The sequence below is a fragment of the Panthera tigris genome, chromosome D4 (assembly GCF_018350195.1).
Source record: "Panthera tigris isolate Pti1 chromosome D4, P.tigris_Pti1_mat1.1, whole genome shotgun sequence".
Taxonomy (NCBI): Eukaryota; Metazoa; Chordata; class Mammalia; order Carnivora; family Felidae; genus Panthera; species Panthera tigris.
Window position 1 is genome coordinate 33,568,096 of NC_056672.1, and position 23,256 is coordinate 33,591,351.

At 35.6% G+C, this 23,256-nt stretch overlaps 1 protein-coding gene across 3 annotated transcripts in view; it reads right to left on the bottom strand.

The window, feature by feature from the left end:
* Positions 1–8,164: 8,164 nt before the first annotated feature.
* PTPRD (protein tyrosine phosphatase receptor type D) overlaps positions 8,165–23,256 on the bottom strand; it is a 521,791-nt gene continuing 506,699 nt past the window's right edge. For all 3 annotated transcript variants that reach the window (XM_042963695.1, XM_042963694.1, XM_042963696.1), the window contains 7 exons: positions 19,699–19,984; positions 19,081–19,259; positions 18,342–18,468; positions 16,802–16,927; positions 13,433–13,587; positions 10,291–10,426; positions 8,165–8,780 (listed from right to left, as the gene is read on the bottom strand). In XM_042963695.1, coding sequence (XP_042819629.1) covers positions 8,712–8,780; positions 10,291–10,426; positions 13,433–13,587; positions 16,802–16,927; positions 18,342–18,468; positions 19,081–19,259; positions 19,699–19,984 — 1,078 coding nt within the window. In that variant the 3' untranslated portion in view covers positions 8,165–8,711. The remainder of the gene's footprint in view (positions 8,781–10,290; positions 10,427–13,432; positions 13,588–16,801; positions 16,928–18,341; positions 18,469–19,080; positions 19,260–19,698; positions 19,985–23,256) is intronic.

The following is a 23,256-nucleotide window of genomic DNA, read 5'->3' on the forward strand; positions in this document are numbered from 1 at the left end:
CTAAAATGTCCTCCAATGAAGCGGTATTTCTTTGCATTCTCATAAGCAATGAATGAGTGTTCATGTTTCTCCACTTCCTCACTAGCATTTGGTGTTTGTAGTGTTTTGAAGTTTTGCCATTCTAAGAGGTATGCACTGGTATTTACAATTCATAATAACAAATGATATTGACCATATTTTCACAGGCTTGTTTGCCATCTGTATATCTTCTTGGGTGAGATGACTATTCAGATCCTTTTGGCCATTTGTTAATAGAGCATTTCATTTTTTTTTAGTGTTTAGTTCTTAGTTTTTTTTAACTGAAGTATGATTAACATACAATGTTATATTAGTTTCAAGTATACAACATGATTCAATAATTCTATCAGTGCTCATTGCATTAAGTGTAGTCACCATCTGTCACAAAACAATGTTGTTACAGTCACCTTGACTATATTCCATATTCCCTATTTTTCATCACCATGACTTGTTTATTCTGTAAGTGGAAGTTTGTACCTCATAATCCACTTTTTCTATATCACCCATTCTCCCCACCTACCTTCCCTCTGGCAACTGCCAGTTTGTTCTTGGTATTTAAGAGTCTTTTTGTCTCTTTTTTTCCTTATTCATTTTTTTCTTAAATGCCACACATGAGTGAAATCATGTGGTATTTATTTTTGACTGACTTATTTCACTTAGAATTATACCTTCTAGGCCCATCGATGTTGTTGCAAATGGCAAGATCTCATTCTTTTCTTTGGCTGAGTAGTATCCCATCACAGTCACTCTCTCTCTCTCTCTCTCACACACACACACACACACACACACACACAAACATCCATTCATCTATGGATGGACACTTGGATGGACACTTCCATATCTTGGCTATTAATAAATAATGCTGTAATAAACATATGGGTGCATATATATTTTTTTGAATTAGTGTTTTTGTTTTCTTAAGGTAAAAGCTCAGTAGTGGAATTATTAGATCATATGGTATTTCTATTTTTAATTTTTTGAGGGAACTCTATACTGTTTTCCACAGTGGCTGTATCTATTTGCATTCCCACCAACAGTGCATGAGGGTTCCTTTTTCTCCACATCCTCACTAATACTTGATATTTCTTGTCTTTTTGATTCTATTATGACAGGTGTTAAATGATATCTCATTGTGGTTTCAATATGCATGTCCCTGATGATGAATGATGTTGAGCATATTTTCATGTATCTGTTCTCCATATCTATGTCTTCTTTGGAAAATGTCTAAAAAAAATAAAATGAAAAAGGTCTATTTTTATTTGGGTTTTTTTTTTGGTGTTTAGTTGTGAAAGTTCTTTATATATTTTGGATATTAACCTTTTATCAGATAATCAATTGCAAATATCTTCTCCCATTCAGTAGGTTACCTTTTCATTCTGTTTTCTTTGCTGTGCAAAAGACTTTTATTATGGTATAGTCTTAGTAGTTACTTTTGCTTTTATTACGCTTGCATGAGGTGATATGTCTAGAAAATGTTTCTATGGATGATGTCAAAGAAATTACTGCCTATGTGTTCTTCTAGGAGTTTTATGGTGTCAGGTCTCACATTTAGGTTTTTAATCCATTTTGAGTTTATTTTTGTATATGGTGTAAAAATCCTGGCCCAGTTTCATTCCTTTCCATGTAGCTGTATAGTTTTCCCAGAACCATTTATTAAAGATACTGTTTTATCTTCATTGTATATTCTTGTCTTCTTTGTCATAGGTTAAGTGACCACATAAGTGTGGGTTTATTTCAGGGATCTCTATTCTGTTCCAATCATCTATGTGTCTATTTTTGTGTCAGTACTATATTGTTTTGATTATTATAGCTTTGTAGTATATCTTAAAATTTGGAATTGTGATACCAACAGCTTTGTTCTTTCTCAAAATTGCTTTGGCTACATGGGGTCTTTTGTGATTCTATACAAATTGTTCTAGTTCTGTTAAAATGCAATTTGTGTGTTGATAGGGATTGCACTAAATCCGTAGATTGCTTTGGGTATATGGACATTTAACAATATTAGTTCTTCCAATCCATGAGCTTGGAATATCTTTACATTTTCTTGTGCCATCTTCAACTTAGTAGTGTTTTATGGTTTTCAGAGTTTGGACTTTCACTTCTGTGGTTAATTTTATTTCTAGGTATTTTATTCTTTTTGGTATAATTGTAAATGATTGTTTTCTTAATTTCTCTTTATACTACTTTGTTACTTTATACAATTTATACTACTTTATACTACTTAATGTATAGAAATGCAACACATTTCTGTATATTAATTTTGTATCCTGTGACTTTACTGAATTCATTTATCAGTTCTAGGTTTTTGGGGAGTTTGGGGATTTGGTATATATAGAATCATGTTACCTATAGGTAGTACCATGTTCACTTCTTCTTTACCAATATGGATATCTTTTCTTTTTCTTGTCTTATTGCTTCATCTAGGACTTCCAATACTATATTAAGTGAAAGTGGTGAGAGTGGACATGCTTGTCTTGTTCCTGATCTTAAGGGATAAGCTCTCAGTTTTTTACCACTATGATGTTAACTGTGGATTTTTCATGTATAGCATTTGTTATGTTGAGGTATGTTCCCTCTAAATCTACTTTGCTGAGGATTTTTATCATAAATGAATATTGTACTTTATCAAATGCTTTTTTCTCCACCTATGAGACAATATACGTTTTTCATCCTTTCTCTTGTTAATGTGATTATCACATTGATTAATTTGCAAATATTGAAGCACCCTTGTATCTGTGGAATAAACCCTATTCGTTTGTGGTATAGGAGTTCGGTTTGCCAGTATTTTGTTAAGGATTTTTTCATCAATGTTCTTCAGAGATATTGGCCTATAGTATCGTTGTTGTTTATAGTGTACTTATCTGGTTTTGATATTGGGATAATGCTGGCCTCATAGAATGGGTTTGGAAGCTTTCCTTATTATCTTTTGGAATAGTTTGAGAAAAGCAGGTATTAATTCTTAAAATGTTTGGTAGAATTCACCTGTGAAGCCATCTAGTCCTAGACTTTTGTTTGTGGGAATTTTTTTTTTTTTTTGGATCACTGATTCAATTTCATTTCTAATAATTGTTCTGTTAAAAGTTTCTATTTCTTCCTGATTCAGTTTTAGGAGCTCATATATTTTTAGGAATTCATTCATATCTTCTAGCTTGTCCAGTTTATCAAGCAATTTTACATAATAGTCTCATAATTCTTGGTATTTCTGTGTGTCAGTTGTTATTTCTCTTCCTTCATTTCTGATTTTGAGTTCTCCTTTTTATATTGATGAGTCTGGCTAACAATTTATCAATTTTATCTTTTCAAAGATCTGTTCTCTCTGTCTCTGTCTCTCTAGTTTTTATTTCTGCTCTTATCTTTATTTCCTTCCTTCTACTGCCTTTGGGCTTTGTTTGTTATTCTTTTTCTACATCCTTTGTGTCTAAGTTGTTTCAGATTTTTCTACCTTCTTGAGGTAGTCCTGTATTGCTATAAACTTCCCTATTAGAGCTGCTTTTGCTGCATCCCAAAGATTTTGGATATTATGTGTTCATTTTCATTGGTCTCCATGTCTTTTTTTTTAGCAAATTATTATTAACTAATAATATCTCCATGTGTGTTTACATGTGAAATTAGCTATTTTGTCTTCTTTGGCATTCCATTCAGACATCTGATTAAAATAAGGCATCACAGTGATTAAAATTACAAATATGATTCACCTTGAACTTTTTGTCTTGTTTTATGGCCAAGGATTGTGTGCTTACACAAACAGTAGGGTGGTCAAACCTGCAAATTAAAAGCCAATTAGGTGGAGAGAAAAAATGAAGGAGAAAAAAAAAGCCTCTAGTTGTCTATTCACTATCAGGATTTCCAAAATAATATATGGATAATTGATTTATTCCCTATTTCCATGGCAACCAAGTAGTTTTAATAATACCAAAAATACCTGTGCTTTGCCTTACCTTATCTCATCAGGTTGACTTGCAGTCTGTAGGCCTACCATATTCATTTGCATGTAGCAAGGTGACAGCCACCTTAAACCCTCCTTTGACAACTCAATGAGCACATTCTCTTCTATCCATAACTGCATCTTGAGATGATCACTCAACCCAAATCACATCACTGAGGGACAAGAAGCCTCCATTCCATTCAAAAACCTCTATATGTGTTACTGGGAAAGTAAATTCTTCCACTTACTCGCCTGTGGTGAAGCTTTCAGGTACACAAAGTTTGCTTAAAACTGACAGTAAGAAAGTCAAAACCAGGCTGGGAGACATCACCTGAGCCACAAATGCAGCTGTGCCTAATGATTAGGAATGTATTCCTACTCTTTACCTATGAGCGCACTCCTAATCTTTTAGTACATGTGTCAACACTTTCCTTTCCTTGTAAGCCAAGGTGAATCAGACTTCCTGTCCCTAACAATTCAAAGTCCTAACTTCAAGAATCCTCTACTTTCCTTCAAAACATTTGTTAGAGTGTATTTTTATTTTTTTGATGCCAGCTTTTTTTCCTAGGCTGTAGTCTCTGCGCAAGCAGCAGCATCTTATATATCCATATGCATCTCAATGCCTAGAATAGTTCTAACCCTTAATATTGAATAACTGAAAAAACAATTCAGGCCAACCATTTTCTTAAAAAGTTAAGAAGAATAAGAAGTTTTCCAAAAAGCTTAAGAAGTTAACATTATGGGGCTACTTTTATAGGTGTGAGAGAGATCTGTTGTTTCAAGATGATAATATATGCTGAAATCCTTAAATTTACAGAGTGGTCATCTACAGAGTTAAAGATTGCCCATGAGCTCTATTTTGAATGATACAAAGGGCCTCCTTCTTCCTGTATGAACTTGAGTAAACTATTTTTCTAAGCCTCACTTTGCTCACCAGTGAAAGGTGTTCAACTCAAGGCAGGCACCTGTAGGTAGCAGCCTCTTGGTAAGCTGAATTACTATTAGTACAAATGAACTTACCAGATAGCCAGAGGAGAAAAGGGGATATATATACTCAGTTGAAAACCAAAGCACTTGAGTGGACAAAAGCAAAGGCCAAGGGCTGCATAACACTGACATTTTTATTAGAATTCATTTGTAACAAATGGAACTTGTGTCAGCAAAGAACTGATTTTCATACAGACTTCTTTCGCCACCAATGTAACGAAGTAAGAAAATAAAAAGCACGCCTTTCATTCTGTAAAACATTTACGCGTACTACTAATTAGAGGTAATTGTATTTTTTAACAAGCCATTTTACAAGTTATTTTTTTTTTAATTTTTCAGTCTATGCATCCAAAACGAGAGCAAAGAACACAACTGTTATTATCTTTGTAAAGACACTCCAAGCTTGAATGGCAAAGCCACATACAGATGGATAGGATGGATCTGTAGCCTTCTGATCTCTGCTGGAGTATCAGGGCACCCATAAACCCCAAGGAAATCAAAGCCCATAAAGGAAAAAGAAAAGGGAATTAAAAATAAAAAGGAGGGACTAAAACAAGGCAAACCCAAAAATAAACAGGAAAGAAAAAAATCTCTACGTTACTGAAGAATTTTTTCCCTTCCTGCATCGATGTTGTGTTATTTACATACACACAAATGAATTTCTGAAGCAGTTTCTTACAGATGGGTTCAAGTAATAACATTATTGGGTGTAGAATCAATAGGGCAGTGCATAGTACAAAGGTATAGAAAGTGCAAAGTTCCCTAGAGGCCCTTCCCTCCCCTGGCTGTCCTCGCCGTTGTCTAACCATGCAAATCATTTTTAAAAAAGAGCTAAAATAAAGTTCTGTACAAATCACTTTTTATATATTTTGATTTTTTTTTACCATTGTAACTAATTACAAAATTATACATAACTACACGTACATAGGTAAATAATAGCACCGTACTGGTTATGATGATGAAAATAATTGGAAACTTGAAAGTTTATGGTTATGGTAGATAAAGATGTTTACCTGGGAAAATCAAACTAGAATGGTTGCACAGAGTGGAATGCACATCAATGACAGTAAGGGAGTTAGTTCTCTGAACAGCGCCTAAACAGTAAGATACCTAGTCTCCGCCTTGTTTGTATGGTATGCATCCCATTGATTTTCTTCTTGTGATTATTCTCCTCTTTCCCTTTGCCAAATGGACAGTTTTTACTTCAGGGAGAGAAACTGCTCACTGGCCAGTTGTCTTTGTGCATTAGACACCATCATATTCTACATGTCTAACATGGCATGTCTGCAAGTCTGTCTGACCCCCTTTGTTTCACTAAATGAAAATCACAGCACTCAGTAATCTGGCACTTGGATAAATTTCCAAAAGATACAAAGTAAAAGAAAACAACAGATCCACATAGTGCACATTCTTCTCTGGTTCTGATGTAGGTTAGAGAGTCTCATTCTGAGGTAGCCTTCTAGATACTTTTTTTTTTTTTTTAGTATTATTTTTTTTCTTTTTTTTTCTTTCTTTTTTTTTCCTTTTTTTTTTTCTTTTTTATACAAAAGTGCTCAAATAAGATGCTTGCAAGTGTTTGGTCTCTTGGATTTCATTCTACTAGTAATGGTAAAATGTGGAAAACAAAAATCTTTGTATGCTGAACACCAATGAAGTTAAAATTAAACCAAAATATTCTATCTATACCAAAACTCTTTAGGAGTTCCTTGGATATTTTGAGGGTTCTTTAAAATCATATAAGATACGGCAAACTCATGCCATTATACATGGCTTACTATAGCAATTTTGTTGGAAAATTTGGAATTATATTGGAAAATAAACAGTTGCTCAATTTCCCCTTTTAGAAAAATCCTAATGGACTAGTGAGTATATTCCAAAGTTGACAATGATATTTATCACTAAAATAAGTTTGGTGTAGTTACTGAATGTTACAGAATAGATTTGGAAAGGATTCTAAATAAAACAAGTAGCTTTTCCTGATGTTGGCAATCATGAAAGGAAGGGCCCTGATTATCCAAGTGCTTTGGGCTGGTAAAATCACTAACATCCCCGACTTAGTTGAAAACTAGGAATGCATATTATTCAAAGAGTTTTTGTACATGTGGTAAACAGATAATGCTTTAATTGGAAGAGTAACATATATGAACAACTAATGAAAATAACCAAAAGCTAAAAAGAAATGCTATTAAAATAGGCATCAATTATAAGGCACTCTAAATGCATAACTAAAACCAAAAGGAAAAGTACAGCACTTGCCAGGAGTGCTGTATGCCACAAAATGTTTCTGACTGAACAGAGTAACATGAGTTTGGCTTTGCCCCTGTTACATATCATAAATGCAAGTTTCATAGCACATACTATAGACAATATACGATTGAATACATTGTTTTTAAACAACTTGATAGCTGATATATTACAACATTCTCCCCTCCTAAAGGGATATGCACTGACCTTTCCCACATGCACACCTCTTAGATAGTTAATTTTTTTATTGCACTAGAGTGTTAGAAATATTGAACTTTGTTGGAAGCCTGGCTAACAAAGGATATCTGAATATGAGTAGGTGGGTGGGGGGAGACTGGGTAGGAAATTAGGGGGTGAGGTTTGACAATCACTGATGTGCATTCCTCATTTCCCTTAAAATTAAAACTTTATGATATTAAGAAATACCCATATGTCATAAAATTAATAACAAATTGAAAAAGATGTTTATAATAGCTTTTCTACCTAAAAAAAGACCCAAAAAAACAAAAACAAAAACAAAACAAAAAACAAAACAAAATCATGGAAGAACTGAATGATAGCTATATCTATCTTTTTGTGTGGACACACTGTCTATATATACATAGACACCCCTGTAAAATATGGATATATATGTATATATGTTAGCAGCAACTTTATACTTTGCGCCTCCCTGTTGATTCCAAAAATAAAACAAAACAAAATGAACTTCTCTTTTACTGTTTGAAGAGAACGGGTACTTTCTCACCAACCAAAACTGAACAGAAGTGTAAAAGTAATCTGACAAGACCAATACTGTAGATTAAGAATATTGCACAAAAATGTGCAAATGTTCAAATTATTTGATTATTTCTACAGCAAGATATTACAGATAACAGTTCTACAGCTTAAAAAAAACCTACAATTTGGAAATAAAAAATGAAGAGTTATGTATCTTTTTTTAAAATTCACTTTATCGAATGATACATTTTGTTAAAAAAAAGTTTACACAGTTAAAAATGAAGCACAGGTCAGCAGTATCTTTACAATACTAAAAAACTAAATCAAAGACTTTCTTTTTAAACATTTCCCCCCATTCCCCCTGAAATGTTATTATGAGCAGTATGGTGGGAAGGGGCGATGTCGCAGCAGAGTCCATTTTATCCTATGAGAAGCCACACCAGCAAACATCTTGCACTGAACTGCAGGACTCTGGCAATTTCTCCTCACACCTAACAAGCAATCCTGAACAAGATGGTGGTTCTTTGCTGTGATTTCTTCTTCCCTTTATTTTGAATCCTTGAGGTATCTGTAAATAAAATCCTTCAGATGCCTCATCAGTCAGGATTCTCTTTATTATTTTTCAGGTTAGATTATTAAACTGTGAATTCTTGGTCCACCCAGAAGAGTTTGTTTTTATTTTGTTTTGTTTGTAATAGTCCCACTAAGTGGTAGTTAGCTAGAAGTTAAGAAGGACTTCTCGAGTGCCCTGTATGGCTCAGAAGAGACTCCGTGGATACTGAAGGGCCTGCAGTAAGAACCCAAAGGGGGTCAGGGGTTTCTACGTTGCATAGTGATCAAAGCTGCCCAGGTACTCCAGTGCGGCTCGGTAGCAGAACTGGTACTGGTCCTGCAGGAGACCAAGCATGGGAAGAAACAGGACAAGTGGCTGTGAGTACATTTTAATAGAAAGATGAAAATCAAATTCCAAAACCAGTTACAACTGGATGGGGGCAAAATCACTACTCTCATCAATTAATTCAATCCAATGATCGATCCGTTTTAGTGAGCAAAGAATGATCAGCCTCATGGGGTGTCTGTTCACTTCACCAATCAGTTTGACTAAAATAGTCTCCTTATTCCTAAGTTGTAATGGCTAGAGTGAATATTATCTTCCAGACAGTGTGAGCATTTCTCCAAGCAGTACCAAACAATTACCAATACCGAACATGTGAACATATCACTGCTGTCTTTTACAACTATCTGCTTATTTGTGATAACTTATTCTCAGTTTGCAATATTAAAGAGAGGCTAATTCAGACACACATTGTCCTGAGAAAAACCTGGATCTTCTGGGCTATTGAAAAAATAATTTGAATAAAAAAAAAAAATCGTATCAGATAGTAGACCTTAGTACCTGCAATCAGAATTACCCACCATCATTTCTGATGTTATTATTTAAGTAAGGGTGAGGAATAGTAGATACATAAAGCCATTTACAGAGGGCTCTGGAGTTTCAAGCTTTTCATCCCCTGAAAGTGGCATCAAGACTGGCTGCCTATATCAAAAAACACCCGTGTCATTTGGCCTAATTCATTGTGATTGCTGGTTATCTGTTCTAGAACGGCCTACATTAAAATAAAGTAACTTGAAACATGTCCTTTTTCAGACAGGAAAGAACATTGTCATATTGGAATAAGTTGGGGCATTGTTGGAGAGAGAAAAAGTAGAATTTTTGCCGTAAAAGAAAGTTATTTTCAGTAGCCAATGGGGCTGAAAGTAGATAGTTTCTATTTTGCTTAAATGTGCATTTTTTTATAATAAAAATGGTAATGCAAAATAAATGGAATTTGCTTCCCTATGTTGTCACAGTAAGTTGCTTGGCTAAATGTTAAAGGGTTTTTAAACGTCCAATTTCCCTCTGCTACCCTCAGCACCCATTAAGTTTGTCAGGCCGACATCATGCTTTGGGCAGTGCAAGCCAAATGCTTGTACTATTTTGAAATCACAATTTGGAAGATATTGTGGGTAATGAATTTAGGAATACATATAAATTGTATAATTTGGCGGCCTTTTGAGGAGCAGAAACACTCACTCATTAGAAATGAACAGTCAGTATGCCAGACTGGCTATATCACAAACTCATATTATTCTAAAAAAAATAAGAATTTCATTATCAGTTATTAGGAGAGAATATGGGGTATTAATGTCTCTAGGGCCTTTCCAGGATCCAAATATATAAAATGGCATACACAGAGGGGAAAGAATGAGGTTCAAAAGTACTAAACAACTGGATTTTTCCTACAATATTTTCCTGTATCTTGTTCTGTTGTCAAGTCTCTGGATTCTATGAGGTCCTGGCTAATAAAACCTATTATTTGGTTCTTGAGATGTGACAAACTCATGGAGATTTTTCTCACCTCTGTCTGTACCATGGCTGGTCGTTGTGTTCTTAACATTTTGACAGTCTGGAAGATATCTACAACTCCTTCATATCTCATTCTTTCCAAAACAATGCTTAGTGTTATGAAGACTCCAGTTCTTCCGACGCCCGCACTGTCATAATAACAAAGACAGCGTTACTGGATGCGACACTCATAGTCTTCACCACGTTTGCTTGGAAGCAGACATATGTGCACCTGTTTCCATATGACATCAGGTTCTTCCACAGCAATGTTCAGGAAAATGTGGTGTTGCATTAAAAATGACTACTCTTAGGAAAATGTGTCATGGTAAAATGTGAGAATGAATGTAGAGTAATTAAGTCCTACTAACACAACGACTTTTCAACTGGGATTTGGTAAGATGCAGGAAACATAAATATGGGAAATAAATAGATGCAGGGAATGGTAAGTCAAATATAGGTTAATACTCTTCATGCAGATCCTGAAATTGTAAACCTTGCCTGCTTAATATTTTTAAAGTGTGAAATAATTTTGATAAGGTAAGGTAGATTTCAATTTTATTTATTTCCTGTAGTCACTTACAATCTATGCAGGATGTTTCATCATTTAGACATGTCAATAAATAAGAAGGCTTATAGACTCTTCAAATTTAGACATTAGTTTTGATTTGAGAAAACAGATTCTGTTATGGGATTTTTGATACAGGATTCTTATTTATTCTTTAGAAGCGTTGGTGAATGTCTTATATGTACATATTGTGTAAATGTATATATATTTGTTCTCTCTGCTGAAAATTAAGACTTTAACAGATTCTCAAAGGGGTCTTACCTTAAAAAAATGAGCTATATGTTTATCTACTAGTTTTAGATGTTCAGGAGCTAAAACACCAGGATTCTTTCTACCACATTAGCAATGTTTTGACTTTGTTTTCTTTATTGTTTTAAGATAATTCCAGAATGTTCACTGCAGCTAGAGAAGAAAATTAATTCATAGCTTTTGTGCTCTTAAAAAGTAGGAAAGCATCTGGAGGTTTAGGTAATGAGGAGAAGAGTGAATAATCTGAAAAATCCCTACATTTTTGGATCCTAATTAAACGGCATGTGTAACGCTTGGGTACAGGCTGTAGAAAATGGATGGATTCATTTACTTGGGGATGTAGCTGACAGGCATATATAAATAGTGGGTCCCTTTATAAACTGGGTTTTCTAAAGATCCCAAACAGAAATGTTAAGTGCAGCTTTAAAATCCATGGGCAGTCTATACTAAGTGGCTGAAGATGTCCAGGAGTAGTCAAGGTTCTCTGTTAAGAGAGTAGATGACCTTGAAGGTCCCTTTCAACCTTGAAAGTCTCTCTTACTCCTGAGAGGCTGTGATTTATGATCTTTTTTTTTCCCCCCTGAATGGTCCAGGTATTCCAGAGTCTATTTAACCTTGATTTGATTGCTCAAATGTATCAAAATATAGGATTTCTGGATTTCTACTAGGTGCTTTCAAGAAAATAACAGACAGTAGCCTTACAACTTCTGAATTTATTGACTTCAGAATGCTAGTTTAATAACTTGTAAATGAGGTGAATAGTATTTTAAGGATATTCCCAGATAAGGTAAAATATCTAGAAGTCATATATATATGTGTGTATATATATACATATATGTGTGTGTGTGTGTGTGTGTGTGTGTGTGTGTGTGTATAAACAGGTCATAGGTAAACTCCTTATACTAAAGAAGTATTTAAATCATTTTGTGATGGTAAAAGCAATGGGAAGTAAACACATTTATACACTTAACTTTATGGCAATGTCTAAAGTTAAAAACATATATTAAATATATCCTTTTTTATAGTTTATACTAGAAAAGTTTGAATTAGCATTTGGGCAACTTATGTAGAAAGTTAAGGGGAATACTCAGGTAATTTAACTCCAATCTATACCATCCATTGTGTCTGAATATTGGAGTATATATGTTATTCCCTACACGCTCTTTGGTTGTCTAGAACAAAGGATTTTGGATAACTGAACACAAAGCTAATGTGAATAACTAAGATCCACTACTCATAGAATATGCCATGTCTGGGGAACATGATGTGCTAGAAAGAATCTCAGAGATGAGCTGAGAAAATTGAGATCAAGAGAAATCACCCTACAGTCACAAAGCTAAATGATGACAGAAGTGAGGCTAGAACTCAGGTATCTTAAAGCCTAAATTGAATATTTCTCCTATTTTGAGATCTTGTCTTCCATATCACTAAAAATCATAGTTTGGCATCTATGTCTTTCTTTTATTTTCCATTTTTTACCCTTCCTTTCCCCCTTCCTTTTCCTGTCTGTTCCCCCGTCCCTTCCCTTTCATTTTTTCAAGCAAAATAAATTTTTAAAGTAAATTCCCTTAAGATTTCGACCATAAAGGGATTAGAAATTGAGACTTCAAATTGATAGAATCTGAAAATATGTTAGTTTAAATAAAATTAGGTGAATTCCTTTTGTTGGAGGGTTTCTCCATAACAACTTCCAAAAGCACTAAATTTATGGTGAGTGTCCTTTCTGAACCGTTTACTTGCTATTTCTATTAACTTCAATGACTTGAATTATAAAATGCCATGGAAACTATTGAAAATAATTAACTTGAAGGTGCTTCATTTTCTGATATAGCAACAATTTTCAAGCAAATTGCAATTTTAACTGAGGTACCATTCTAATCATTTACTGACTGGCAAGAATTAGTATTATCATTAAGGCTTGATAACTATGGGTTTCCTAAAAAGACAAACACAGGAGATAGAGAAGAATAGTTATCAGTGTAATGCTATGGAAGTAGAATAAGTAAGAAATAATTAACTGAACAAATTATCATGAGGGGATATGCCAACAATTCCTGCTAAGGTAAACTAGGTAAGGGAAAAAAATGCAGTTCGGTCTTTGTTAAAAGATGTAAAATTTGGGGATAAAAATCTTATCTCTTGTTATTTTCATTTATTTTTGAAAAGAGAGAAATGAGACTTGCTTTAGATTTTACAATATATGTCTGAGAATAAAATATCAATTATACTGATTCACTACAATAAGCTTGTACTGACAATGAATAGAAAGCAATGCACATTTTCAAAGTTACTATCACATTCATCACAAATGGAAACTCATCATTCTTGATAGTTAACTCACCTGCAATGGACTGAAATGGGCCCATCTTGGCCAAACTGCTCTTTTGTTTTATGTACTTGGCCAATGAAGTCAATAAATCCTTCTCCAGACTTTGGCACTCCTTGCTCTGGCCAGTCAGTGAACTGGAACTGCCTCACTGTTCGGGACTGTCCGTCCTATACAAAGAAAGCCACATACCCAGCCACAGAGGAGGATACCAGGAAGATCCAGCCAGTGTACAGACCACAGCAGCAGGAATATTTTTTTTTTCCAAAAAGAATAAAAAAAAAAAGAGGTGTGGGGGGTGTTAGAAACATGTTTAACTAGAAATTTAGTCACATGTGTGTCTTATCTGTTATTAACACTGTCTATATTCACATATATTTAAATTGCAAATTCAGTCTGGAGATGCCCAAGTAAAAACCTGGGTTCTTGTAAAAAGCCATCTAGTTCCCATATTAGTAAATGCTTCCATGATCCAAAATTTGCCTTCAAAACCAAAGTGGAACATATATACTCTATTTTAAAAATTTCAGGAGCCAATAACTTAATATTGAAAGGAGCAACTAGGCATGTCATCCAGACCAGAGATTTTGCTATTGTCACAATAACTTTCCGTCTGCTGTGCTTGCTTATATCTACCATTGTCAAATGACAAATAGTGACACTAAAAGGATCTGACACCAACTGGGTAGCTGTTAATCTCGATGCCCCACATGTCTCAGAGGCATACAATTTCTAGCCATGGTAGTGTATATAGCATGTGTTATGCAACTATGCTGTTGGGTGGGAAGGAAGTAAGGGGTCCCTCAAGGAGATAAAAGAGATTATTATCAAATAAACACTCTATTCTGAAAAAGCACTCTTCTGGCTGACCACAGGAATTAGGCACTGTGGGGAGTTTAACAGACAGACCAATGGAAAGAAAACAAGCTGGATATGAGAGGAATCTTTAAAGTGATTAGGCAAAACTACTCTGACTCATGAAGTATAAATGATTTGAGAAAGATCTACTAATGTGCCTCTGATTCCTTCTAGAACAGTGTTTTCAGAAGCACAAGAAAAGCAGAAGGGACCCTCTCTTTAATTGGAGGAATAAGAATAATGGCCATAAACTTTCTTCGCTGAATCCGCTGAGAGGGAGAGGGTCCAAATTCCATGCTTGGAAAGACTGATCCTATTTGAAGAGGCACTGCTCCCAGTTAAGCCTTCAACTTGTTCCTTCTTTCCATTTTTGTAACATCTCTTTTCCCTTTAAAAGCCTTTGGATATGGGTATGCATGTTCCCAAGATTCTGGTTAAGTAGACAGAGACCCAATCTTTCCCATTCAGTCAGACTGAGAGGAGGGGATGGCTTAGCTTGAGATGGGCATACATAACTTGTGTCTTGTGTTTTCCACAGGAAAAGGGCATATTCCTGACTGTCATCATTTGATAAAACAGGAAGATCACATTAACTTTGTGGGAACACTGAGGAATATGCAAATAACTGCTTGGCCCCATAACTAACTTATGGATGGTAACCTGGAAGCATGATTTACTTCCCTCTGTTTCTGGAAAAGGTTTGGAAAGCACAGGAAGGAAGCCAAAGGCTAGGTAATGCAGATTTGTCCTCCTCTGAATATCCTGGGGATTTCATTTCTGACTACAGTTGCTTTTAGCAGCAAGAAGAGGTCATGTGCACAAACCCTTACTATTTGGAGGAGAGACCAGCTGACTCCATTTAAAGGTTACCTGTTTAACAATACTGTCTTCCAAGTGCCAACTCACTCTCTAAACTGCTAAGTTCAGATTAGAAACACACTAGGAGCACAAACATCAAATGCTATGGCAGCGAAGAAAATTATAAAATCACAGGGAGCCTTTTAAAAAAATAATTTGAACAAGTTCTTCAATATTTCTTTTTCTTTTTGTGATCAGACTTAATTTGGGCAAGTGAGGAGTAGTAAAGAAATTGTGTCTGTTATTTGCAGGGCCTAACCCCCAGTCTTTACCATCAGAAATGGTTGGTGAATTTTCTTGGAATGTACTTAAGGTTTTCACTCACATATCTATCTTCAAATTATGAAAGGGCAACTGTGTGTATGTATGTATGTATGTATAACCAAAGCATGCTTACTTGGGCAACTTAAAAAAACTCAACCTACGGACTTAACTGCTATTAACTGCTATCTTGAGTATGGTCACCTTCAGAGTAGTTAAGATTTCAGACTTTCTGGGATTAACAGATCTGTCACCTGGGCCAACCAGTCTGCTAACCAATTTCTCCTTCACTTTAGGCCAATAGCCAGGGCACTGCTTTGGAGATTAGCAGACAATCTCTAAACATGAGTATTGGTTGGGAAAGCCGCTGTCCAGAAAAAAAAAAAAAAAAAAAAAAAAAAAAAAGCAAAAAAACAAAAAAAACAGTGGATCAAGTAAATAGCTGTATCCTGGAGTTTCATTCAACCCACCTACTGTGACAGTTCCAAAAACAAAGCAAGGCTTTGGACTGACCCTGCTCTCTCCTAAGATATGTTTGTAATCATGGTTTGAAAGTGGCCAAAGGCAAGGATATTAAAGTTTATGCATAGAACATCTTACATCAGGGCTGAACCTTGGACTCAGCAATCTAGATAAGAAATGCAGAATGAAAATTAGCCAACAAGGGTCGTGGGTGCACAGCTCTCATGGACAGACACATTAGCACACCGAGGAATAAACCATGCCAGGAATCAAATTAGAATGTGCAAAGCTTGTCAGAGTCTTCTAAAGAATGCCATTTGCTCTGCAGTTTTAAAATCATACCAAATTAACCTCTAAGTCCACATGACCTAGAGGGCTTTGCAAAACAACAACATATTTACAGCTTCAAGTAATGAAGAAGTCAAAAAAGCTCCAAAGAGAATAAGCTGAGAAAGTGAATATAAGCACAGCCAACCAATCAGTAAATGCTTCCCAGGACACACACTCACCAAGTGTATCCCCAAAGTTGGGCTGCCAGATGTTATGTTTGAATGGAAGCCAAGCCTGCATGCGAGGACACTTGCCAGACAGAGGAAAAGTTACTCTTACAGTAAAAAAAAAATAGTCCTCCAAGATAAGTTATTTCTTTACACTTTGGGAGTATGATCACTTGGCAGATGTTTCTCCAGAGATGCTTATTTATTTTGAGAGAGAGCACATGCGTGGGCAGAGAGAGAAAGGGAGAGAAAACATCCCACTTAGTCTCCGTGCTGTCAGCACATAGCCCAGTGTGGGGCTCGATCTCAGGAACCCATGAAATCATGACCTGAGCTGAAATCAAAAGCTGGACACTTAACTGGCTGAGCCATGCAGCGACTTCCCCAGAGATTCATTTTAGACTGCTTTTCAGCTAATGGTTAAGAGCATAAGATTGTGCCAACTTACCCTGGCATCTGTGACCTTGAATTCTCTTAGGATATACTGTGGCATGTTGTACTCAGCCATGGGATCTACAACAAAGTACTGGTATCTTGCAGATCGTTCTGCGGGCCAGTATTGGTGACATTTCTCCTAAAAGGAGAGAGGATTAATGTCAAATCATACAAAGTACAAATATTATCTATCATCTATCAATCTACATATTTCTTTCTCTCATTAAAAAAGTTCAAAATTCAAGGCCATTCCAATGGCATGTGACCCATTTTCTCTTTGAAGCCATAAGTTCCCTGAGAAGAGGGAAATCATGTGGTTTAATATTTGCCCATGGTACAAAGCACAGAATTGGCATACAGAAGGTTATTAATACACATAAATTAAATTGAATACTTTGATAGTATAAGTGTCTTCATACCTACAAGTTCTCCAAATAATTACACCAGTCCTTGGATATAATGCTGGCCCTATCTATCATGCATTGCACCACCAGAGGAGACTTGCATCAGAGCATTATGGAATAATAAGAACCAGCAAGTGTGAATGGAGAAAGAAACTTCTATATTGATTTGGTCTAGTCTCCCTTGTCAGCTGAGGAAACTGAAGTCTAGGCAGTTTTAATGATTTGGCTAAATTTTGCAGTGTCAACTCTGAAGAGTCAGAATAGTCAAGTTAATTTCTTAGTTTGACATTTTTTTTTTGCTCTCTTTATGTGGTTTAAATGATGGGTTTTAGATCCATCTCTACCATTTAATTTATACAAAGAAGAAAGAAAGAAAATATCTTAAGCAAATATAGCAAAATGCTTGCATCTATTGAATTTAAGTGGTAGTTCCTTAGGTATCTCTAATACTATTTATATTATTTTATTAGATAGAGAGAGAGAGAGAGAGAGAGAGAGCAAGCTGGGGACGGCAGAGGGAGAGAGAGAGAAAATCTTAACCAGACTCCACATCCAGTGCCGAGCCTGATGGGGGCTTGCACAACTGTGAGATCATGACCTGAGCAGAAATCAAGAGTCAGGTACTTAACCAACTGAGCCACCCAAGTGCCTCATATACTATTTTATATATTTTTCAGAATAATCATTTTCAAAAAGTAGAACTGAGATTACCAGATTATATCCTTGGAAAAACTATGTAACTATTCAACCTGGGTGGAGAATGGGCAAATAAGAATTTGCTTCACAGATGTAAGGAAGTCAAGTTCATTCCCACAGAGAAATGAGGGTACATTTGCTCATGAAACTCAAGCTTTTCCAGAATAAAAAGAAAAAAGATTGTGCTGAGAATCAGGACCTAAGTCAAACAAGGGCATCTGCTTATTTGCCCCTATGATTATGCTTCACTGGAAACAAAATACTAGATCTTTCTCCAAAACACACAAATTAAAGAACTTGATGTGGCTTTGCAAGTTAAAAACCAACAGAGTAATGAATGGCCCAGAATGTGACCAGAGAACTCTGCATTTCAAAGAAATGATGTTGGCCCTTGGGTTATTAGAATGAAATCGTCATTTCTTCATGGTGAATGTCTTATGAGAAGACACTCACTCTGCCCATCTCACGCAGCTTGGTGAGCATCACAACGATGGTGGAATTGTGTTCCCAGAGCATCCGCCAGAAGTCTTCTGTGGTCTCTGCCAAGGGCCCCTGGGTAGCAATGTAGGCTTTCTGTTGTCTGAATTATAGAGAATAAAAATAGCATGTTAAAGTAATCAGAGAACACGCAAAGGTTCACATATGATATGTAAACACCAAACCCAAGGATGAACACTGAAAACATATTATCATTGCAGTTGTAGTAAATGTCCATTAAGATTGTGTATCAAATAAGAATGTTTACTATATTTGAGGGACTTTGCAAAAGAAATTGCTTTGTTACTATTATCATGTAGGTCTTCATTATTACTTAAATTTTAGTGCAATGCTCATAGCTTGGTTTTATGTATCATACAAATCACTTAAACACTGGTATGGCTTTGCTTTGTAGAAAGGACTCTTACATAATCTATTACATTTATGAAATAAATCTTCTGTATTAACTCTTTCCACACCCAAATGGTTTATAAAGGAAGAGTACAAAAGGCAAGAATAAAGACTCCATGACTGCTTCTTCTTACTCCTACCAAAAAACAAACAAACAAACAAACAAACAAACACCAAGGGACTGAATGCTGACCTATGCATAAAGAAGATGTTTTGAATTGAGATGAAATTCATTCTGGCTTATGAAACTGGGGCACATGTAAATATCAAGGTTTTGGACTGTCAGGGGAGTAAGCGTATATACCTGTATCCATCAATAAAACTGGCATTGATGTAATCAGATCCTTCTACTCCTCGGATAGGCTGCAGGCATACCCTTGTGGATTCATATGGCATAATATTAACAAGGCGATTTTTGAATTTATTACATGGAAGATTGGCACTGATGAATCTTGAGGTGTGAGCTTTAGAGCTGGCTAGACGCTGTTGAATAGAAAAAAAGAAAAAATCTGACAAAGATAATTTTAGCTTACAGTTAGACGCAATGTACCCAAGATTTCTTCTTTAGAGGAAAACTTTAGAGTAAAGCTTTTGTTTATTTTAAAGCAAAGGACTCTTGAAACTGCAGTGCTTATCACTTCTACCTAATGATTCCATATAGTCTACTGACTTTTTAAGTATGTTCTGAGAGCATGATCTCTCAGTTTAAATTAGGGTACAAAAGAGCTCGAGGTATTGTTAGGAAGCAAAGGACAGAGAAAAGGGAAAGAGGAAGAAAAGTATTTTATAGTCAGACACCTGAGAAGGTCAAGTGAGTCTTGTAACTTCAAAAACTTGAAAGGTTAAGAAAGTGAGGCCACTATTCAGAGACAATCCCAGAATGACTTGCTTCTGAATTACCACATCACATCCAATATCATACCTTAAATTCAAGCTCCATTCCTGTGACATTCTCTCCTGCTTCTATTTGTGTCAGCTTCTGAATGTAGGCATACAAGTTTCTAGCTGGCACTTCGGTATTTCCACAAGTCACTGCTTCTAACAGTGCATCATGGATAAAGATGTATTGGTCTTCTGTTTGAACCATGTAATTCCTCTGGGCTCTCATTAAAGTTACATGGCCATAAATATCTACAGTTTTTTCATGCTTTATTCTTTCTAACATGGCGTCTATTACAATGAAACAGCCAGTCCTGCCAACTCCCGCACTACAAGAAAAACAAAAAGAAAAGTCTAAATAAATCTACCAGGAAACAAACACATAAAAAATATTTTCATTCTTATTAACTAAGTTTTAAATCCATTAATTCTTTTCAACTAGCTATTGGGATTATTTTGGAGCACTCTAAAATAAAAGGTATTATCAAGTCACTGTAACCAGAGGGGAGGGAATCAAATACCAAGTATAATTAATTTGGTTTCAAAATGTAAATCCATAATCACTATGCCCCTTGATCATGTAAAACAAAGCATACATTATTTTGAAACTGTTATTTAAAAAACACATTTAGGTTGTTTATATTAGAAGGTATTTTGTAAATTGGTTAATATCTAGGCTATATCTTTTTGCAAATCTTCTCCATTTATTTCAGTTCAGTTTGCGAAATAAAAACTAGAAAATCATTCAGTATGAAATATTTCATATTCTAAAATGCAGCAAGGAAGTTTTAAGATCAATTTAGTGGGAAATATATAATTAAAATATTGAACTGCTATTACACACTAAAAAAAAAAAAAAGAACAGGTAATTCTCAATGGAAATAAATTCCTAATAAAAAACAATCACTAGAGAGTACAGGCGAGTTTTTCTTCTCTTCCAGAGTTAAACATATTTTGAAATTCCAGGTGAAATTCAAGTATTCTGTGTGGGAAAATAAAAGCTTCAATCTTTGTTATTGAAGAAGCTCTGAGACATTTTTTAAACTCCATTACTTCTGGACTTATGGGTCATTTTCCAGTTGGTGGAAACGGATTCAAAGAAGAGAAGGTAAGAGAGAGCAAAACCCCAAAACAAGATATGTTGTTCCAAGGAGACAATCTAATTTACTGAACTGGATTACAGAGTCAGGTGGTTGAAACATTGGAATTTCCTCAAGTGTTGGAAAGAACACTAGCAAAATAACACATCTGTGTTCTTAAATCTCTAGGTAAGTCTTGTTTGTCTCTTAGCAAACTCTTTAGAGTGAGTCCATTTATGTGTCAAGTATGGTTGAATCCAAAACATTTTTCTCTTCTTGATCATGGATATTTACCTGGCTGGGAAACATGTAATTAACAGGAATAGGTATACACAACCACCATAGATACTAAGCAACAGTCTCCTTCATTAGCTACATGCCATGTTTCCTGTCATTTGCGTATCTATGTATTCATTTATTTGTCCATCTGTCCATCAACATATCCTTCTCTTCATTCAATGAACAGTACTTTGTTCAGTAACATGTGGGATACAACATTAAAGATGACTTAGATCTTACTTTTAAAGAGCTCAACATCTATCAATAAGGTAAAAGGTTACTTAACTATTTATACTAATGGACAGAAAGAAAACAAACAAAAACCAGGATGTGTTGGTTTTGTGGATGATGTGGCATTTGAACCAGGACTTGAAGGACACAAAGGACGGGGAATTTAGGAGGCTAGAGTAGCAAAAGAGAAAAAAATGGCTTTTGCAGCCATATGTTGGCTTTGGGAGTTACATGTGAAACTTTTCATTGGCCTAGTGAGGCACTTGTACAAGGAAGATACCAGAACTTCAAATGGATGAGTTTAGGGAGCACTAGGGTACCTGACTCAATTGAAATGGCAATTTCTCTCTAGTGCCAAGTGCCTACAAGGTGGTAAGTGAGCATTTTGTAATAAATAATACCTTTATTTATGTACTGAGCAGTACAGATCAAATCTAGCTTCCACACAAAGGCCCTCAGGTTTGTAGACTAGGTTAAGCAGGAATATGATAGGGCCACTATTTAAAAATTGCTTACTTTTTATGTCCTGTCAGACATAAAAAATGACTGTTAGTATTTAGTCAGAGAGCCTCTGGATTTTCATTCTAAGGCTGCATTCAAGGTTTAACCACAAAGTGATATGACACTGAGATGTAATGCAAAAGCTTTTGGAGACAAAGAGTCTTTGAAGTGACAGACATTTTTTTTTAGCACACAACAATTAGAAATCTGATGCACCCAGATCCACAAAGTCCCGTTTACTTAATTTGTTCTACTAATAAAACCGGGAGATGGCAAGCTTTCCCTGATACTCTCCATTACCCCTCTCTCCCAGTCCCTAGGCAGGATTAATCACCCTCTGTTCCAGATCACCTAAGTGGTATCTCAAATGCCACTCCATTACAGTCTCAATCACATCGTATTATTAACTAGTCTGGTAGGGTCGTCATCCTCAAATCATGGAGTATATCCTGAGAGCAGGAACTAACTTTTCTGTTACCTTTTTGTGTCCTAAATTAAGCATGAAGTCGGTGCTTAATAATGTTTGTGAAATAAGAAAATAAATCAGTAATTGGCATCAGAGGCCTTACATAATGAGCAGCCCATCCATGTTCAGTAAGCCTACTGAGAAAGAAGGACCCTTCAGTCAGTGAAAGAAGCCTACATTTGACAAAGGTTCAGAATTATGCAGAGAAGGCCTGAAGACTGCTCCACAGTGCTAGGTAGGGAACAGGGAGAGAGGAAAATGCTTTGAGAGGCCTCTGTGTCTGGGTCTTCTGATCTGCCATCACAGTGCAATTAAAAGAAACTAAGTAAAACTTAACCTGGAGAAAGGGGGTAGCCCTCACATTTAGGAGGTTCTAAGAACATGAGTAATATCTTTTTTCTCTGTGTTGTTTTACTTAATTATCTTCATCCTAATTGTGCATTGTTTCTAATTGGATACAACTTCATGCAATTCTTTTTAGTGCAAACCATGCCATAAGCCTTATAACTGAGCCCTAAATAAGTCAATTCTAGACAATGGCAGGTATATTTTCCCAAAAAATGCAGCAGGGACCATTCCAAATGTCTATATTCTGGATCTATATTCTGACAAAAAGATATCTTGGGATCTTGGAAAATTGGTAGGAATAACTCCAGATTCAAACAGTAGCAACCTCTTCATGGTGGTATGGATGCAATTTCCCCAAAAAACTGAGGGAAAAATCAAATATGTGCCTGAGTCTAAATTACAAACTATGGGGGAAAAAAGACAGAAGAGAGGCTATTACTTGTGCAAAACCTATTTCTTCTCTGCCAATTCAAAATATTGTTAATTCCTCAAACTTGCGATTCATATGGAAGATAGGGAAGGAGTGGACCCTTTTAATTTATGTATTACTTCATCTTTAGAAGGAAGAGTTCTTGGGGATTTAAATGTTAGAGAGGTTTCTTAGCTTTAAGTAAGATCATGAAGTTCAACACACTTTTTCCAGATACCAATGGCTGAGTGTCCTTGAGAAAGTCATTTAAACTCTTCCCTGCTTTCC